Source organism: Ambystoma mexicanum, chromosome 2q, assembly GCF_040938575.1.
Source record: "Ambystoma mexicanum isolate Mex_15411 chromosome 2q, UKY_AmexF1_1, whole genome shotgun sequence".
Classification (NCBI taxonomy): domain Eukaryota; kingdom Metazoa; phylum Chordata; class Amphibia; order Caudata; family Ambystomatidae; genus Ambystoma; species Ambystoma mexicanum.
Window position 1 is genome coordinate 1257209338 of NC_090924.1, and position 13005 is coordinate 1257222342.

Genomic DNA, 13005 nt, shown 5'->3' on the forward strand with positions numbered 1-13005 from the left:
CTACTCTTTCATAGGCTCCTCCCCCACCTTATCAACCTCCCTCCACCTTTTGCACCAGCTCCTTTAGCTGGCCTGGCTCCCATGCCAGCTGTGCCCACCTTGGCTCCCTTGCCACCTCCTAACCACCATTCTACCCTCGCCATGGCTTTCTTGCCACCACCCCACACATTGACAATCCCATCTGCCTTCTCCTTAGTCACCCACTAACACTGTATCTGGGGCTCCCTTGCCCCCTATGGTGCCTCCCGCACCGGCTCCCTTCTCACCCATTATGGTCCTGTCTCCCTTACCGGCCTTGACTCCGCTGCCCCCTTCTACCTCTGTCCCTCAGGTACTATCGTTAGTTAGGGGGGCCCACTGTCCCCTGCTCCCCCCATAAGTCTTTCACTGATTGCAAGCTGCTCCACATTGCTATGGTAAGCACTCGCTCAGCTGACAAACACTCCTCTGACATCTGCAACCTCCTTGAACTCCTGGATTGTGATGTTCTTGCCATCATTGAAACCTGGTTCAAGGATTGCTCTGTCACAAGCTTTGACACACTTCTCCCAGAAGGCTACACAATACTCTCTCTTCCTAGACCAAACAGACCAGGTGGGGGAGTAGCATTGATCTTCCCTGAGTGTATCCCTATGTCTGTCATTCACACTCAGGCCTACTCATCCTTTGAGTGCCTGATCTGCAGGCTGTCCCTCTCTCTAAGCTCTTCACTGCTGTTGTCCACCTTCTATCAGCCACCTGGTCAGCCCTCCCTCTTCCTTTCGTAATGGGCTGACCTGGCCTCCTCTCTCCTTTCCTCTTCTTCTCATCGCCTCCTACTGGGTGATCCCAACATCCATCTCGACTCACCTGATTCCTTAAGACCTTCATGCAACCTTTGCGACTCTCCCTTTCTTTCCATCTTACCGTCTGGCCCAACGCACAGCGCTGGCCACACCCTGGATGCTCTCTTCTCAACTGACATTCCGCTATCTATCCCTCTCACTACTTCTCTCTCCTGGACTGATCATTTTCTCCTCTCTTCTCACTTGAAGCTCTCTTCTCCCGTTGCATAGGTAAGCCCGGCACTGCCTCCAGTCTACAAGGTCATCTGACCCATGAAAAGAGTCTCAGTAGCTGCCTTTGCCTCCACCTATTATACTCCTTCCACTCCTGCGACTGACTCCCACCCTGCCACAGCCCTCTCAAACTTTAACCTCTCTGTTTCCAATACTCTTTATATTCTTGCCTCTGTCATGAGGGTACGATTGAAGCCTACCAAAAAGTGCAACTCTTGGTATGACTCCAAATCAGCTTCTGTTAAACACAAGTGCAGGGCAGCCAAATAGAAATGGGATTCCTCTGGCGCACCCTCTGACAAACTGGCCTGCCGCCTCCTCCAAAGGCAGTATAGACTCTGCATCTGCTCCCAGAAAAGAGTCTTTATACAAGCCTGCATCTCTGCGGTATCCAATAACACGGACACACTTTTCAAAGTCTGCAAGGAATTAGCCAACCCTACCGCAGCCTCTTCCACCACCTCTTTCACCACCTCTTCCACCACCTCGCACCATCCACCACACATGACACAAAGTCAGGCACGCACGCAGTGTCAATGAAAGGGAAGGGGCGCCTGAAAGCAGACATGGATGTGTGTCAAAGGGTAAAATAACACATATACTGCATAGCACCTGCATCACACACAAGCATGTGACTGGCATAGTCCTTCCACAAACATGACTGATGCCAATACACAGATGGCACGTAGTATAGCCATGCCAGAATTGTCAACTAGCCTCAGATGGAAGTTGAATACTCCTGACCATGAGCCATGCACAATGCATGTCAGATGACATTTCATGGAATTCACTATTAGAAAACACACATGTGTCACAGGTTGCAACAGCGCTAGGGTGTTGTAATACAGTGAGGACAGGCACACGGATTCAATAATGCTAGGTCACATTGACATCACGCAAGTGAATAGGCATATTGAAGGGGACAACAGGGTTTAGAAGTGTGTGGGTGCAGTGCAGTAAATGGGTACGGCCTCAACTATGAATAAAAACACAGATCCAGTAATGCAATGTCGTGGCCTGATGGCAGTGTAAGGGTAAGTGCCGTCATCATGTGTAAAGTGTTGGTAGTGGGTTGTAGGGATACAGTAAACCCCACCCCCAAGGGCGGGGTGGCTGGGAGGCAGTGGATGGGTTAAAATTGTTGCTCAGAGTACCGTGTCGTAGCAGACAGTGTGGGTAGGTGGCAAGTGCATTCTCTCAGTCATCTGGGACTACAACAGGGGAGAGGAGGACAGAAAGCACAACACATGAGGAAGCATCAGAAGTGCCTGCAGACCCGGAGAAGCTACACCTCCAGTTACATAGAGGAAGGGAGGCTGTACAAGAGGGAGGCCCCAGCTCAACACAGATGTTAACCACAAACTAATTTCCATGCGGAGCAACTGACCCTGAGGGAGTAAGAAAGGGATGATCAAAGACCATGAGAATGAAGTAAATACTGGAGGTGGAGTTGAAGGAATTGCTGGCCCAGGACCCATAGGGACTTGCTAAGAATGCACAGGGTTCAGGAATGAACAGTCATAGCCACTGTGAGCCTGTGCTATCATCAAGGTCCTAGGGAGATACCTTGCACCAAGCCTAACGGACTTTTCACACAGTCCAGGACTGGCAGAGTTCCAGAGGGAAGAGTGTAGAATCATAGAAATCCTGGTAAAGCCTGTTGCAGTAGTCCATCATAGGAATTACCAGTCCTCTGGAGACAGTGAGCTGCTGGGGGATGGAGAGGAAAGGAAGAATGCCTCGGAGGATGAGCAACTTGCAGGGTGACCTCACAGAGACGTCAGTCATGTGATGATAGAAGGCGACTGTTGAGTGGAAGATCATCACAGGCTATCCGCGACCACAGGTTGGAGCAAGAATAGGGCCAAGAAAGGCTGGACAGAGTGTCATGGAAGGAGGGAGCAGGTGTGGTGATGAGGATTGCCTCTGTGTGCAGCATATGGTTTGTATGCAGTCTGCATGATAAGAAGCATGTATCAGTCCAACATCACATAGGTCACACATGGCAGTCATTACAATGTAGCCTGAACTGGCAGACAATCATAACACATCACCCAAGCAACATACACATGGCCTGTACACACACGCATCACCACTCACCGGACATTCCCTCATACATTGGCAGGTCTCCCACGCCTTGGATCTGCTCCACTGCAATGAAATCACTAGTGATCTACTCATGTCCAGTGAGTTCATCGTCCTCTGGTGGTGTACCACTGTCAGTCACCAGAGTAGAGGCAAACTTTGAAGCCAGCTTGTCTTTTGCTCGGTGTTGGAAGTCATTCCAACGCTTCACAACATCACCAGCTGTGTGCCTCTCATAGCCCAAAACGCTAATACAGTCAGCGAGGCACTGCCAGGAGGTCATACGCTGAGCAGGTGTATGTGTGCTCCCTGCCTGCACCGCATGTCACGGCCATGTTCCAACATGTAGTCCACGAGTATCTTCAGTTCCTCATCACAGAAACTCCTCATTCTCGATGTGTGGGACTCCTGTGCCGTGTCTGGGGTCTTAGCCTGTACTGCTGGAGCATGCTTCTGCTTCTTGTGGGGTGGTGCAGACCCTGAGTGGCGTGTACTGCTCTGGTCAGTAGGGGCTGGAGTACAGGTGGACTGGCCTATGGAATCAGCCACCAATGTAACTACAGAAGGTCAGCTTGCAGGTATCAGTAGCTGGGTGCTGTTGCCAGGACTCTGCGCCACACGTGCTTGGCCTTAGTGACAAGGGACTTGGCCCTTGAGTCACACTGGGCCAGGACCAATCCATTCCTGGCTGGGTGACCCTGAGACAGGGTGCCGGTTGCTACAGCTGCCCTTGCAGCTTCAAGATCCTGGCCGGTGTGAACAGCAGATGACTCGCTGCTCCAGATCCCCGGGTGCCGGTGCCTGGAACTTACACCGCACGTGTCTTGGCCTTCGGGACATGGAAATCAGCCATTGAGTCACCCTGTCCCTGTGCCGGGACCACTACCGTCCGGGCTGGCTGACCCTGAGCCTGGGTACTGATAGCAGCAGCTGCCCCTGCAGCTTCCACACTCTGGACAACAGATGGCACTGGTTGTCCAGGACCACGGGTGCTGGGTATGTGAGCAGCTGCTGCATCTCCCTGGCCCGGTTGGGTGTGGGGCATAGTTCTCCCTGCATGGTCCTGCACACCTTGCCCACGTGGACCAGCTTGGCCACGTCGCCCACCTTGGCCACCTCTGGCAAGTCGCCCACCTTTGCCTCCCTTCCCACTTGTTGCCCTCCCAGTCATGGCACTGATGGACTATCGCAATGGGAGGTACAGCCAACAAATGTCCTGGGAAATTGGAGTGAGGGGCCAGGGTACGTGATGGAAAACATACCACTGTGCTCCAGAAAAGCTCTATGTGACCCCTGGTGAAAAAATAACAGGTTGCGCAATGCTCAGGCACCCGAAAAACAAAAATCAACGTGTACGTGACCCCTCGGTAGCCCACCTTGAGTAAAAAACAGCCTGCAGTACACTGTGTCACCCAGCAACAAAAAAAATGTGTACGCGAGGAACACATAGGCTACTATGACCTCGAAAATGGTGTACGCGTCACACAGGGACCACCACAGTGGGAAAAATGTGTGCACGACTCACTGTCTGTCTCGTAGAATGAAAAAAATCACACGTGTGTCTGCGCGTAGGCAACTCCTGCGCCAAAACAAGAAGTATGCACTGCCACAGTAGTGAACTATTTGCGTGTGAACCCACAAAAATATGAAGTTCACGCTGCCGACCCACGAAAAGCATATACAGTGCGCTGATGTCCTACCCAGACCTTTAACCCGATACTGAATGACAACGCTCAACGTCCAGCGCATGTCACGTAACTTACGCGCTTAGGGCCTTTCGTCTGATTACACACTAATGTGCTGTTTACGCATGTGCGGAGTCACTGTTTCCGGCTGGCCACGCAAAATAATATGGAAAACCCACGCTCCTGCCTACAAGGCCATTTACCTGCCTCCAACTGCCCAAGCTGCCTCCTACGAGCCATCTGCTGATGCCAGCCCACTCTGTGTGCCTGCTGCCCACATGCCCTGCATTTTGGTGCGTGCTCATCAGCCATTGCCAGTGATCCAGTCATTGTGACCACCTCTGCTGATCCTGAAGACTCCTGACTCCCATTCCACCGCTCCACAGCCCAGCCCCAGGACCACCTTGCCCACCCACACCTGCCTCAGGGGTTGCCTTGTCTGACACCACACCATCTGAGGCAAGTGGCAACCCCCTGGCAGAGAGCCAGAGGGCTGTCAGCTTCTCACCCAGGGAAGTTGGCATCCTGGTAGAGCAAGTCCTGGGGCATCATGATGCCCTCTTCCACGGCCCATCGCAAGTTGGCAATGAAGGACGGAAGAAGATCTAGCGGGACATAGTGGGTGCCATCAATGTAGAGGGGCTGGCACCCTGCCACTACCATCATGTCCACAAGTGCTGGGAAGACTTCAAGTCCAGGTCCCACAACAAGGCCCGGTGCCTCATTAAGGCTGGTGATGATCGAGTGAGGTGCCGGGGCCGGTTGACCACCGACGAGATGTGGGTCCTGGGGCCTACCCAGAGCTGTACCCCCAGGTCTTGGAGTTGGTGCTCCTTCTGGAGTCGAATGGTTCATGTGTTCTTGTCCACCATTGAGCATGTGCATGTTTACATGTGGCATGAGTGTGCACCTTGGCCTTATGTCTGGCATGCCTCCTGCACAGATGTCTGGGTGCATGTCCCTGACAGTGCTGCATGAGAGTCCATTCAAGCATGTCCCACATCACTGGTGTCTGTGTTGCGCACCGGCATGTAACGATGCGCACATGTTTGCATACCTGTGTCTGGTCTGGGGCATGTGAGAGGTGCAACGCATAGGTGCTTATGTCATCATCATGGACATGCATGGTGTACATGTGCGTGTGTCTGAGTAGTGAGTGTGTAACTGCCCAACACTCCGCACGTATGTTACTTGAGTTCTTGATTTGTGATTGCCTCACGCTGCCAATTTGCCCTTGAGTGCACTGTGACGTGATAGCTCCATGACCTGCCTCATGACTGTCAGGTGATGTGTGTGAATGAGATGTGTATGTCCCGTGATGTGTGTGAGCTGAATACAGAATTATGATCTTGTGTCAGTGCCTTGTCCATGGATGTGAATGTCTGTTGTGAATGATAGAAATGTTTGTGAATGTGTCTGAATGGCACTTCCCTGTGTGTATTGGAGGGTTATGATGGTTGTGACCTTTGACAGTACCACTGATGTACATTTGCATTGTGACAAACACACATACACAGATGTTCAGTAGCCTGATGTTTGTGTTGTATGTTTCCCTATCCACAGTGATGATGGAAGAAGAGGGCGGAGAAGGCGCTGTGGAGCACCGCAGCAGGGATGCCTCCACCAGGCACAGACGCAGGGCCCAGTCCTCCTCCCAGGTACCGTCATCTTCCGGGAGCAAGGAGACTGGTGCCGCGTCCATGACAATGGCCTCAGCTGCTGAGGGGAGCCCCAAGAGGGTGAAGTTGGTCGTGTGCACCTCAGCAGTGGGAGGGAGAGATGAACCCACACAGGGGCAATCCTATGCAGAGGACAGTGGGGAGTCATCCAGGTTGGTGGTGGTGGAGGAGGAGGAGGCCATATCAGCCCAGCACATGGGGCCCAGCAGGGGTGATGAGGTAGGTGTGAGTGGTGCAGTCCAGGATCAGGGGCCGGAGGCAGTGCAGGTCACCGTGGTCTTGTGCCTGGAACTGCGACTGCCCCAGTATGCACCTGCGGGCATGCCTCAGGCCAGACCCCTCCGCAGGTGGCGGATGTATCCACGCAAACAGATCCTCCACTACCTGTGGATGAATCAATTTGTCACAGGGTGGAACCGTTGCTAGCCGGTATTGCGAGGCGTACAGGCACCATTTGTGATGATGTGCAGGCTTCCAATCGGGGGGTTGCACATCATCACGATGAGGTCTATCGCCTCATTAACTGGCTAGCTCAGTTCCTGGTCACAAATCTGGTACATGTGCTGGCCACTGCTGCAAACCCCTCTTCCTTTTCCTCCTCTGTGCGCCAGTCCTCCTCCCTGCCGTCTTCCGGCCCAGATACCACCAGGGCCCCCTATGTACCTGTCCCAACCCCGGCAGCCAGTCTGGTGGAGATCACATCCCTGCCACAGTCGGGAGTCGAAGGAGGATCAGCAGAGGTTGTCAATGCAGCTACAGAAGCTATGGCAAGGGAGGAAGTGCATGCACCAAGAAGGAGGGCATGTGCATGACAGCCCCGGGTTGTATCATCATCCCGGAGGCTGTCCTTGTGGCGCAGGCACCAGGCATTTTGGCAGCAGCAGGCTCAGGAAAAGAACAGGACTCGGGGCGTTCATCATCAGAGGGGCAGGTATCGGCCATCGGGCAGGAGACAAACGTGGACCTTACGACAAGGATGTCTTCCGTGTTGGAGCGTTTGGACTGCCAAAAACGGGTAAGAGCGGCAGCGGGCACAGAAGAAGCAACTCACCATGGCTAGGGCGGAGAATTCACTGCGTCGGGCAGAGAGGCGGGTGGAGGTCCTCGAGGAGACTCGCAGGGAGTTTGAGAGGAGCATGAAGGAGTCCCTGCAAACCCTCGAGGGCGAAGCCGAGGCCCGCCTACTGGAAGTGGACGCAGTGTTCGATGACACCCTGGCGGAGACTATGAGAGAGCATGGTGAGGAGATAGACTAGCCTGCTGCCTTTGTATATAGTTCTTTAGGAGTAGGTTTCATTAGATTTTTCTTTTTATTTGGAGTTCCTGGACTTTGCTCTGCATCTTGTATATAGTTATTTTTGTATTGTATTTTTAGGATTTTTCTACATGTTTTGGGACCATGGACCCTGGATCTTTGTAAATATTTGGATTTTAATTTGGAATGGTTTTCACATGATATGCGATTTCATTTGCACATACATTAATGGACAAGGACCACATTTTTGACTCTTTCATTGTTTACATCACATTGATTTTGGTTTTCACTTTATTTTGATTTTTCATTTGGTTCATGCATGTTTAATTTGTTGTTTTTACTGTGGGTGACTTAGATACATGTTTTTTAATATAATTTTTTGACATTGAAATCGAAGTGGTATCTGGTCTCAATGGTTTAGTGCATGTTTCACTCCTCCTTGACGCATTTGTGTGTCCCTGCTGTTCACCAATGTTGTTCATGTGTGTGCACATGCATGCACGTGTGATGTTAAGATTCACATAACATAGGGACTTTGACTAATGGATGGGTGTTGAGGTGCACCAGGGGGATGCGTGTGGTGGCATTTTAGTTTGCATGTGCTGCGTGGTTGTATGTTGGTCCAATGTGTTTTGGGGTGGGGGGCGGGGACATGTGGCAGGGCCTGCCGTCACTGGTGGGGGTTGGGGACATGAGGCGGGGCCTGCCTGCAGGTTGCCGTCACTGGTGGGGGGTGGGGACATGAGGCGGGGCCTGCCTGCAGGTTGCGGTCACTGGTGGGGACATGTGGCGGGGCCTGCCTGTAGGTTGCCGTCTCTGTTGGGGGGTGGGGACATGAGGCGGGGCCTGCCTGCAGGTTGCCGTCACTGGTGGGGGGTGGGGACATGAGGCGGGGCCTGCCTGCAGGTTGCCATCACAGGTGGGGGCATGAGGTGGGGCCTGCCTGCAGGCTATGGTCACGGGTGAAGGGTTGCCTGTGTGGTGTGGGCTGCCTGCGGGGTATGTTCATGGGTGATGGTGCTGTCCCATGTGGTGTGGGCTACCTGCGGAGTATGTTCACTAGTGATGGTGTGGGTCCCATGTAGTGTGGGGTCCCATGTAGTGTGGACTGCCTGCGTGGTATGGTCATGGGTGATGGTGGGGTCCCATGTGGTGTGGGCTGTCTGCAGGCTGTGGTGATGGGGGAGCCCATGTGGTGTGGGCTGCCTGCGGGGTATGTTCACAGGTGATGGTGGGGGTCCCATGTGGTGTGGGCTGCTTGCGGGGTATGGTCATGGGTGATGGTGGGGGTTCCATGTGGTGTGGGCTGCCTGCAGGGTGTGGTCACAGGTGATGGGTTGGCCATGTGGTGTGGGCTGCCTGCAGGGTATGTTCACGGGTGATGGTGGAGATCCCATTTGGTGTAGGCTGCCTGCGGGGTGTGGTCACGGGTGATGGGGGGCCATGTGGTATGGGCTGCCTGCGGGGTATGGTCCACTGCTGGGGTCTGGCTGTCCCGTGAGGAGGCGTCTGCTTCCAGGGGAGTTGTGCATGTATCACAGGGTCACGCAGGCCTTTCCACGTGATTTGGCTGGTGCGAGCAGGGTATGCAATTTCGCTGGGGCGCAGACGGGGTACACGCGGGCCTTCCCACGTGATTTAGCGAGTGGGGTACATGATTTTGCTGGGGTATGGATGGGGTACGTGCGGGCCTTCCCACGCGATTTGGCTGGTGCGAGCGCGGTACGCGATTTTGCTGGGGTGAAGACGGGGTACGCATGGGCCTTTTGACGCGATTTGGCTGGTGCAAGCGGGTTACGCTCTGATTTTTCATGCAATTACAATGGGGGGGATGTGTGCTGGGTCACGGATGGTGCGAGGCGTTGCGCCGTAATGGGCATTTCACTGTCTTTTCCCTACGCATGGGGATGTGTTGGGGGCGTTGCTGGCGCTACTTGATGTTCATTGCGCCACGGTTACTGATGCCTCAGAAAATCCATGAATACACGTGCCGTGCAAATGCTGGTTTGTGCCACAGCTGGTGCACGCATGGCACATGTTCCTTCTCGGCGTGCAGCTCTTGTGCTGCTTCTGCGCTGGATTCTATGAATTGGGCCCTAAATCTGAAGATTTAGCAACATTTGTAAATTATGTTTTCATGTTCGTGTATATACTCTGATATATAAGTTATACATATTATCAGTAGGATATGTTTGTACTGTATCTATCACAGTTTGTACAGTCAAGTGTGAAACGCATGAATTAATGTACAAACACACACACTTTAATATTGCGAGCATACTGTTTTGGAAAACATGTACACAATACATGATTGACATTTAAAGCATTACACAGTAACAGGTTTTGGATTGAACTGTTTTTTACATTTAGTATTATGCAAGAAAAGCACAAGATGCAAAAACTTTCAGTAAATTGTTTCTATCCTACAAACTTTCAGAATTGTACATGCAGTTTGTTTTAAGATGTAACTTAAAATAAGAAAATTAGCAGCTTTGAACCATGTAAGACTTCACATTAGAGGTAGAATTTGAACTTTTAATATTGTGTGACATATTGGTTCAATGGACCTGTGCACTAAATAGGAGGTCATGAGTTTGAATCTTTCTTAGGGCCTTTTAATTTTGATTTTTTTAAAAGGGAATAAAATTGGCGTTTCGTATTTTTATTTTTAAAAAAAGGAGGATTATAATTTGAAAAACGAAGAGACAGATTTACGGTGACACGTGAAACCCTTTTTTTGGGTCATGGCATGTGACACCTGCTAGTGGCACGTGTCACTTGTAGTGGTGACATGCAGTGGCACGTGTCACTGGCATATGACACATGCCATATTCGGCTCCAACCCCTACTGCGCATTCAGGCACCAAGTTGGCTAGAAACTGCTCTGCCTAGAGGTTGTGTTCAGTTTCTTTTCGAAGCTCTTCATATCCTACCGCACACACATTAAAAAATACATACTCAAAGTTAAAAAAACAAGCATCAGCCGCTCCAAAACATATACATTGCTAAACTGGTGATGTAAAGGGTGATATTTTTATGGAGTAGTTCGTCATACTTTTGAACGGCAAAAAAATAGCCCTGTGGTATATTGCACATATTAATGTATACTGGCACCTGCCGTTCATGGCTTTCTAATGGAACAAATCACCTCACGGGCCCTAGAATGAGAAGAAACACGAGCACAAAATGAACTACTCCTACTGACTTTACACATTACACTCATCGGTCACACGTTTGAAGAACGCGACCATCCAATGCGCCAATGCGCTTCTAGCGAAATACACACTGGGATCATGACATATGAAAGCTCCACGAGAAATGAGGGTCTGCACAGAATTACTGTACCTTTACTGGCCTTTCCGCCACCCTTTCCTTTAGGAGGCATGGCTACTGCCCTAGTGTGTACCCACACCTCCGCCCGGATGCAGTCACAGACCTTTTGGACATAGACACAAAAGAAGGACACGGTTAGAGACGTGAAGTCCATAATACAGATTTGTTTAACGTTGCGGGCGCCATTGACGTTTGTTCTTTCATTTGAATCGCAATAAGAGATGGTTGTATCTGAGGGAAACTAATAAGAAATATAAACTATTAATACTAATTTGAATGTATTTTTAGTTATTTCTTTTAACCTAATTTAAATATTAGCTAATCATTTTCTAAAACAAAAGTGACGCTTCCAACATATTTTTAAAATACATAAAAAGTGGGTCAAAAATCATGAACGTATTGATTAATTAGCTCACTTGATATTTCTTTTGCAAGAGCGACTACGACTTGTAGATGTTTTAAGATGGCGGGCAACTTTGTAGGCGTGCTCATCGCGCCCTTTACATGTCTGCTCTTCCGCCTGGCTGGTCCTCCTCCCATCATTTATTTTAAGCGACGGATAAGGATGGAACAGGAAATGTGATGTCGTCTCTTTTTTTCTCGATGTATAGTTTCAAAATAAGAGAGATGCCAATATTTAGAAAGCTCACGGGTTTTATGGCAACGACTTGGTGACACTCCCTCCCACAGCGCCCAACGCACACGCTTTTGGCGAGTGGCACTCGCCTTGGAATCAGTTCTTTCAAGCAGCCCCTTAAACGTCCATTCAGTTTAATGAGCTCTCTCGCCTAACATAAAATCTGCTGTTTTCACCGGCCCAGGCGATTGAAAGGGTTGAGACGTGTGCACTGGACTCCCTCTGACCATGCTGCGTATCAAAACTTAGTTTACAGAGTCAATATCACCTTTGTATTTTCTCATCACTATTTTAGCATGTTCTTAGCATTTTTAGGTTTTAATGTGAAGTGTAAACTAAAGAACATGCTTGCTGACAAACATGAAAAGACAACCTCCCTCATTTTTAGTTTTGGCTATTAGGTGGCGCTGAAAGTGCTACCTATAAATCCGAAACTATTGTCATTAAAATAAGAGCTTTAACATGAGACCTTGAAACGGGTTTTGGATGCATGTTTGTTTCACTGCTTTTCAATGCACGTTGGCACATGAGGATGGATATATGCTAGTTTGACTGTCCCTCCTATTTAACGCCCATCGCTAAGTAAAACAGATGGTATTTTCTGCCTCTTCCAACCTAACGCCACCCACGACATGCCTCTTTTTGCATCTTTGGCAGAATTATCAGCCATTTCTACTTCCAAAATAGCGGCCGCCATGTTTTAAGGTTATAAAAAAGTTATTTCAGTTGATTGATGCTTTTAAAAATATTTACTGCATTTTTTTAGTTATGTTACATATTATAATGTATTTGCTTTTCAAAATAAAGATTTTACTGTTAAAGGTACGTGTTTGGTAAAATGGCTTTCAAATTGTTCATAGACTTGGTTGTGGGTGTCTAGTGTTTTCTGCTGTAGTACCTGATTGGATCTCCATTTAGGGATGTCAGTATGTGATCTCCAGTCTGCGTTTGTTTTCCCCCAGGCAGCCATTTTATTTCAGCATTATTAGTACAGATGGGTTACTTGAACACCTCGGCACGCGTGTTCAAGTAATCCAGCTCTTCTTGTTTTAAACTTGTTGTTGTTGCAGTTTAGAGATTGGAAGAAAGAGGCAAGACAGCTGTTGATATTCACGTTCGCAAAAGGCAGGCAGGCTCTCTCAGCACAGTGTACGCAACTCTCCCTCTGTTCTAATGATTTTTTCCCGATAAGTATCATTGCACTGGAATCCACTCCCACCCCCCTATACAAACCCTGCATAGGTCACCCTTCTCACAATTATTGCACATTGGG

General features: G+C 50.0%; 1 protein-coding gene across 1 annotated transcript in view; it reads right to left on the reverse strand.

Moving 5' to 3' along the window:
- PIN4 (peptidylprolyl cis/trans isomerase, NIMA-interacting 4) overlaps positions 1-11220 on the reverse strand; it is a 166046-nt gene extending 154826 nt beyond the window's left edge. The window contains exon 1 of the mRNA XM_069648638.1: positions 11108-11220. Coding sequence (XP_069504739.1) covers positions 11108-11147 — 40 coding nt within the window. The 5' untranslated portion in view covers positions 11148-11220. The remainder of the gene's footprint in view (positions 1-11107) is intronic.
- Between the last annotated feature and the right edge of the window lie 1785 nt (positions 11221-13005).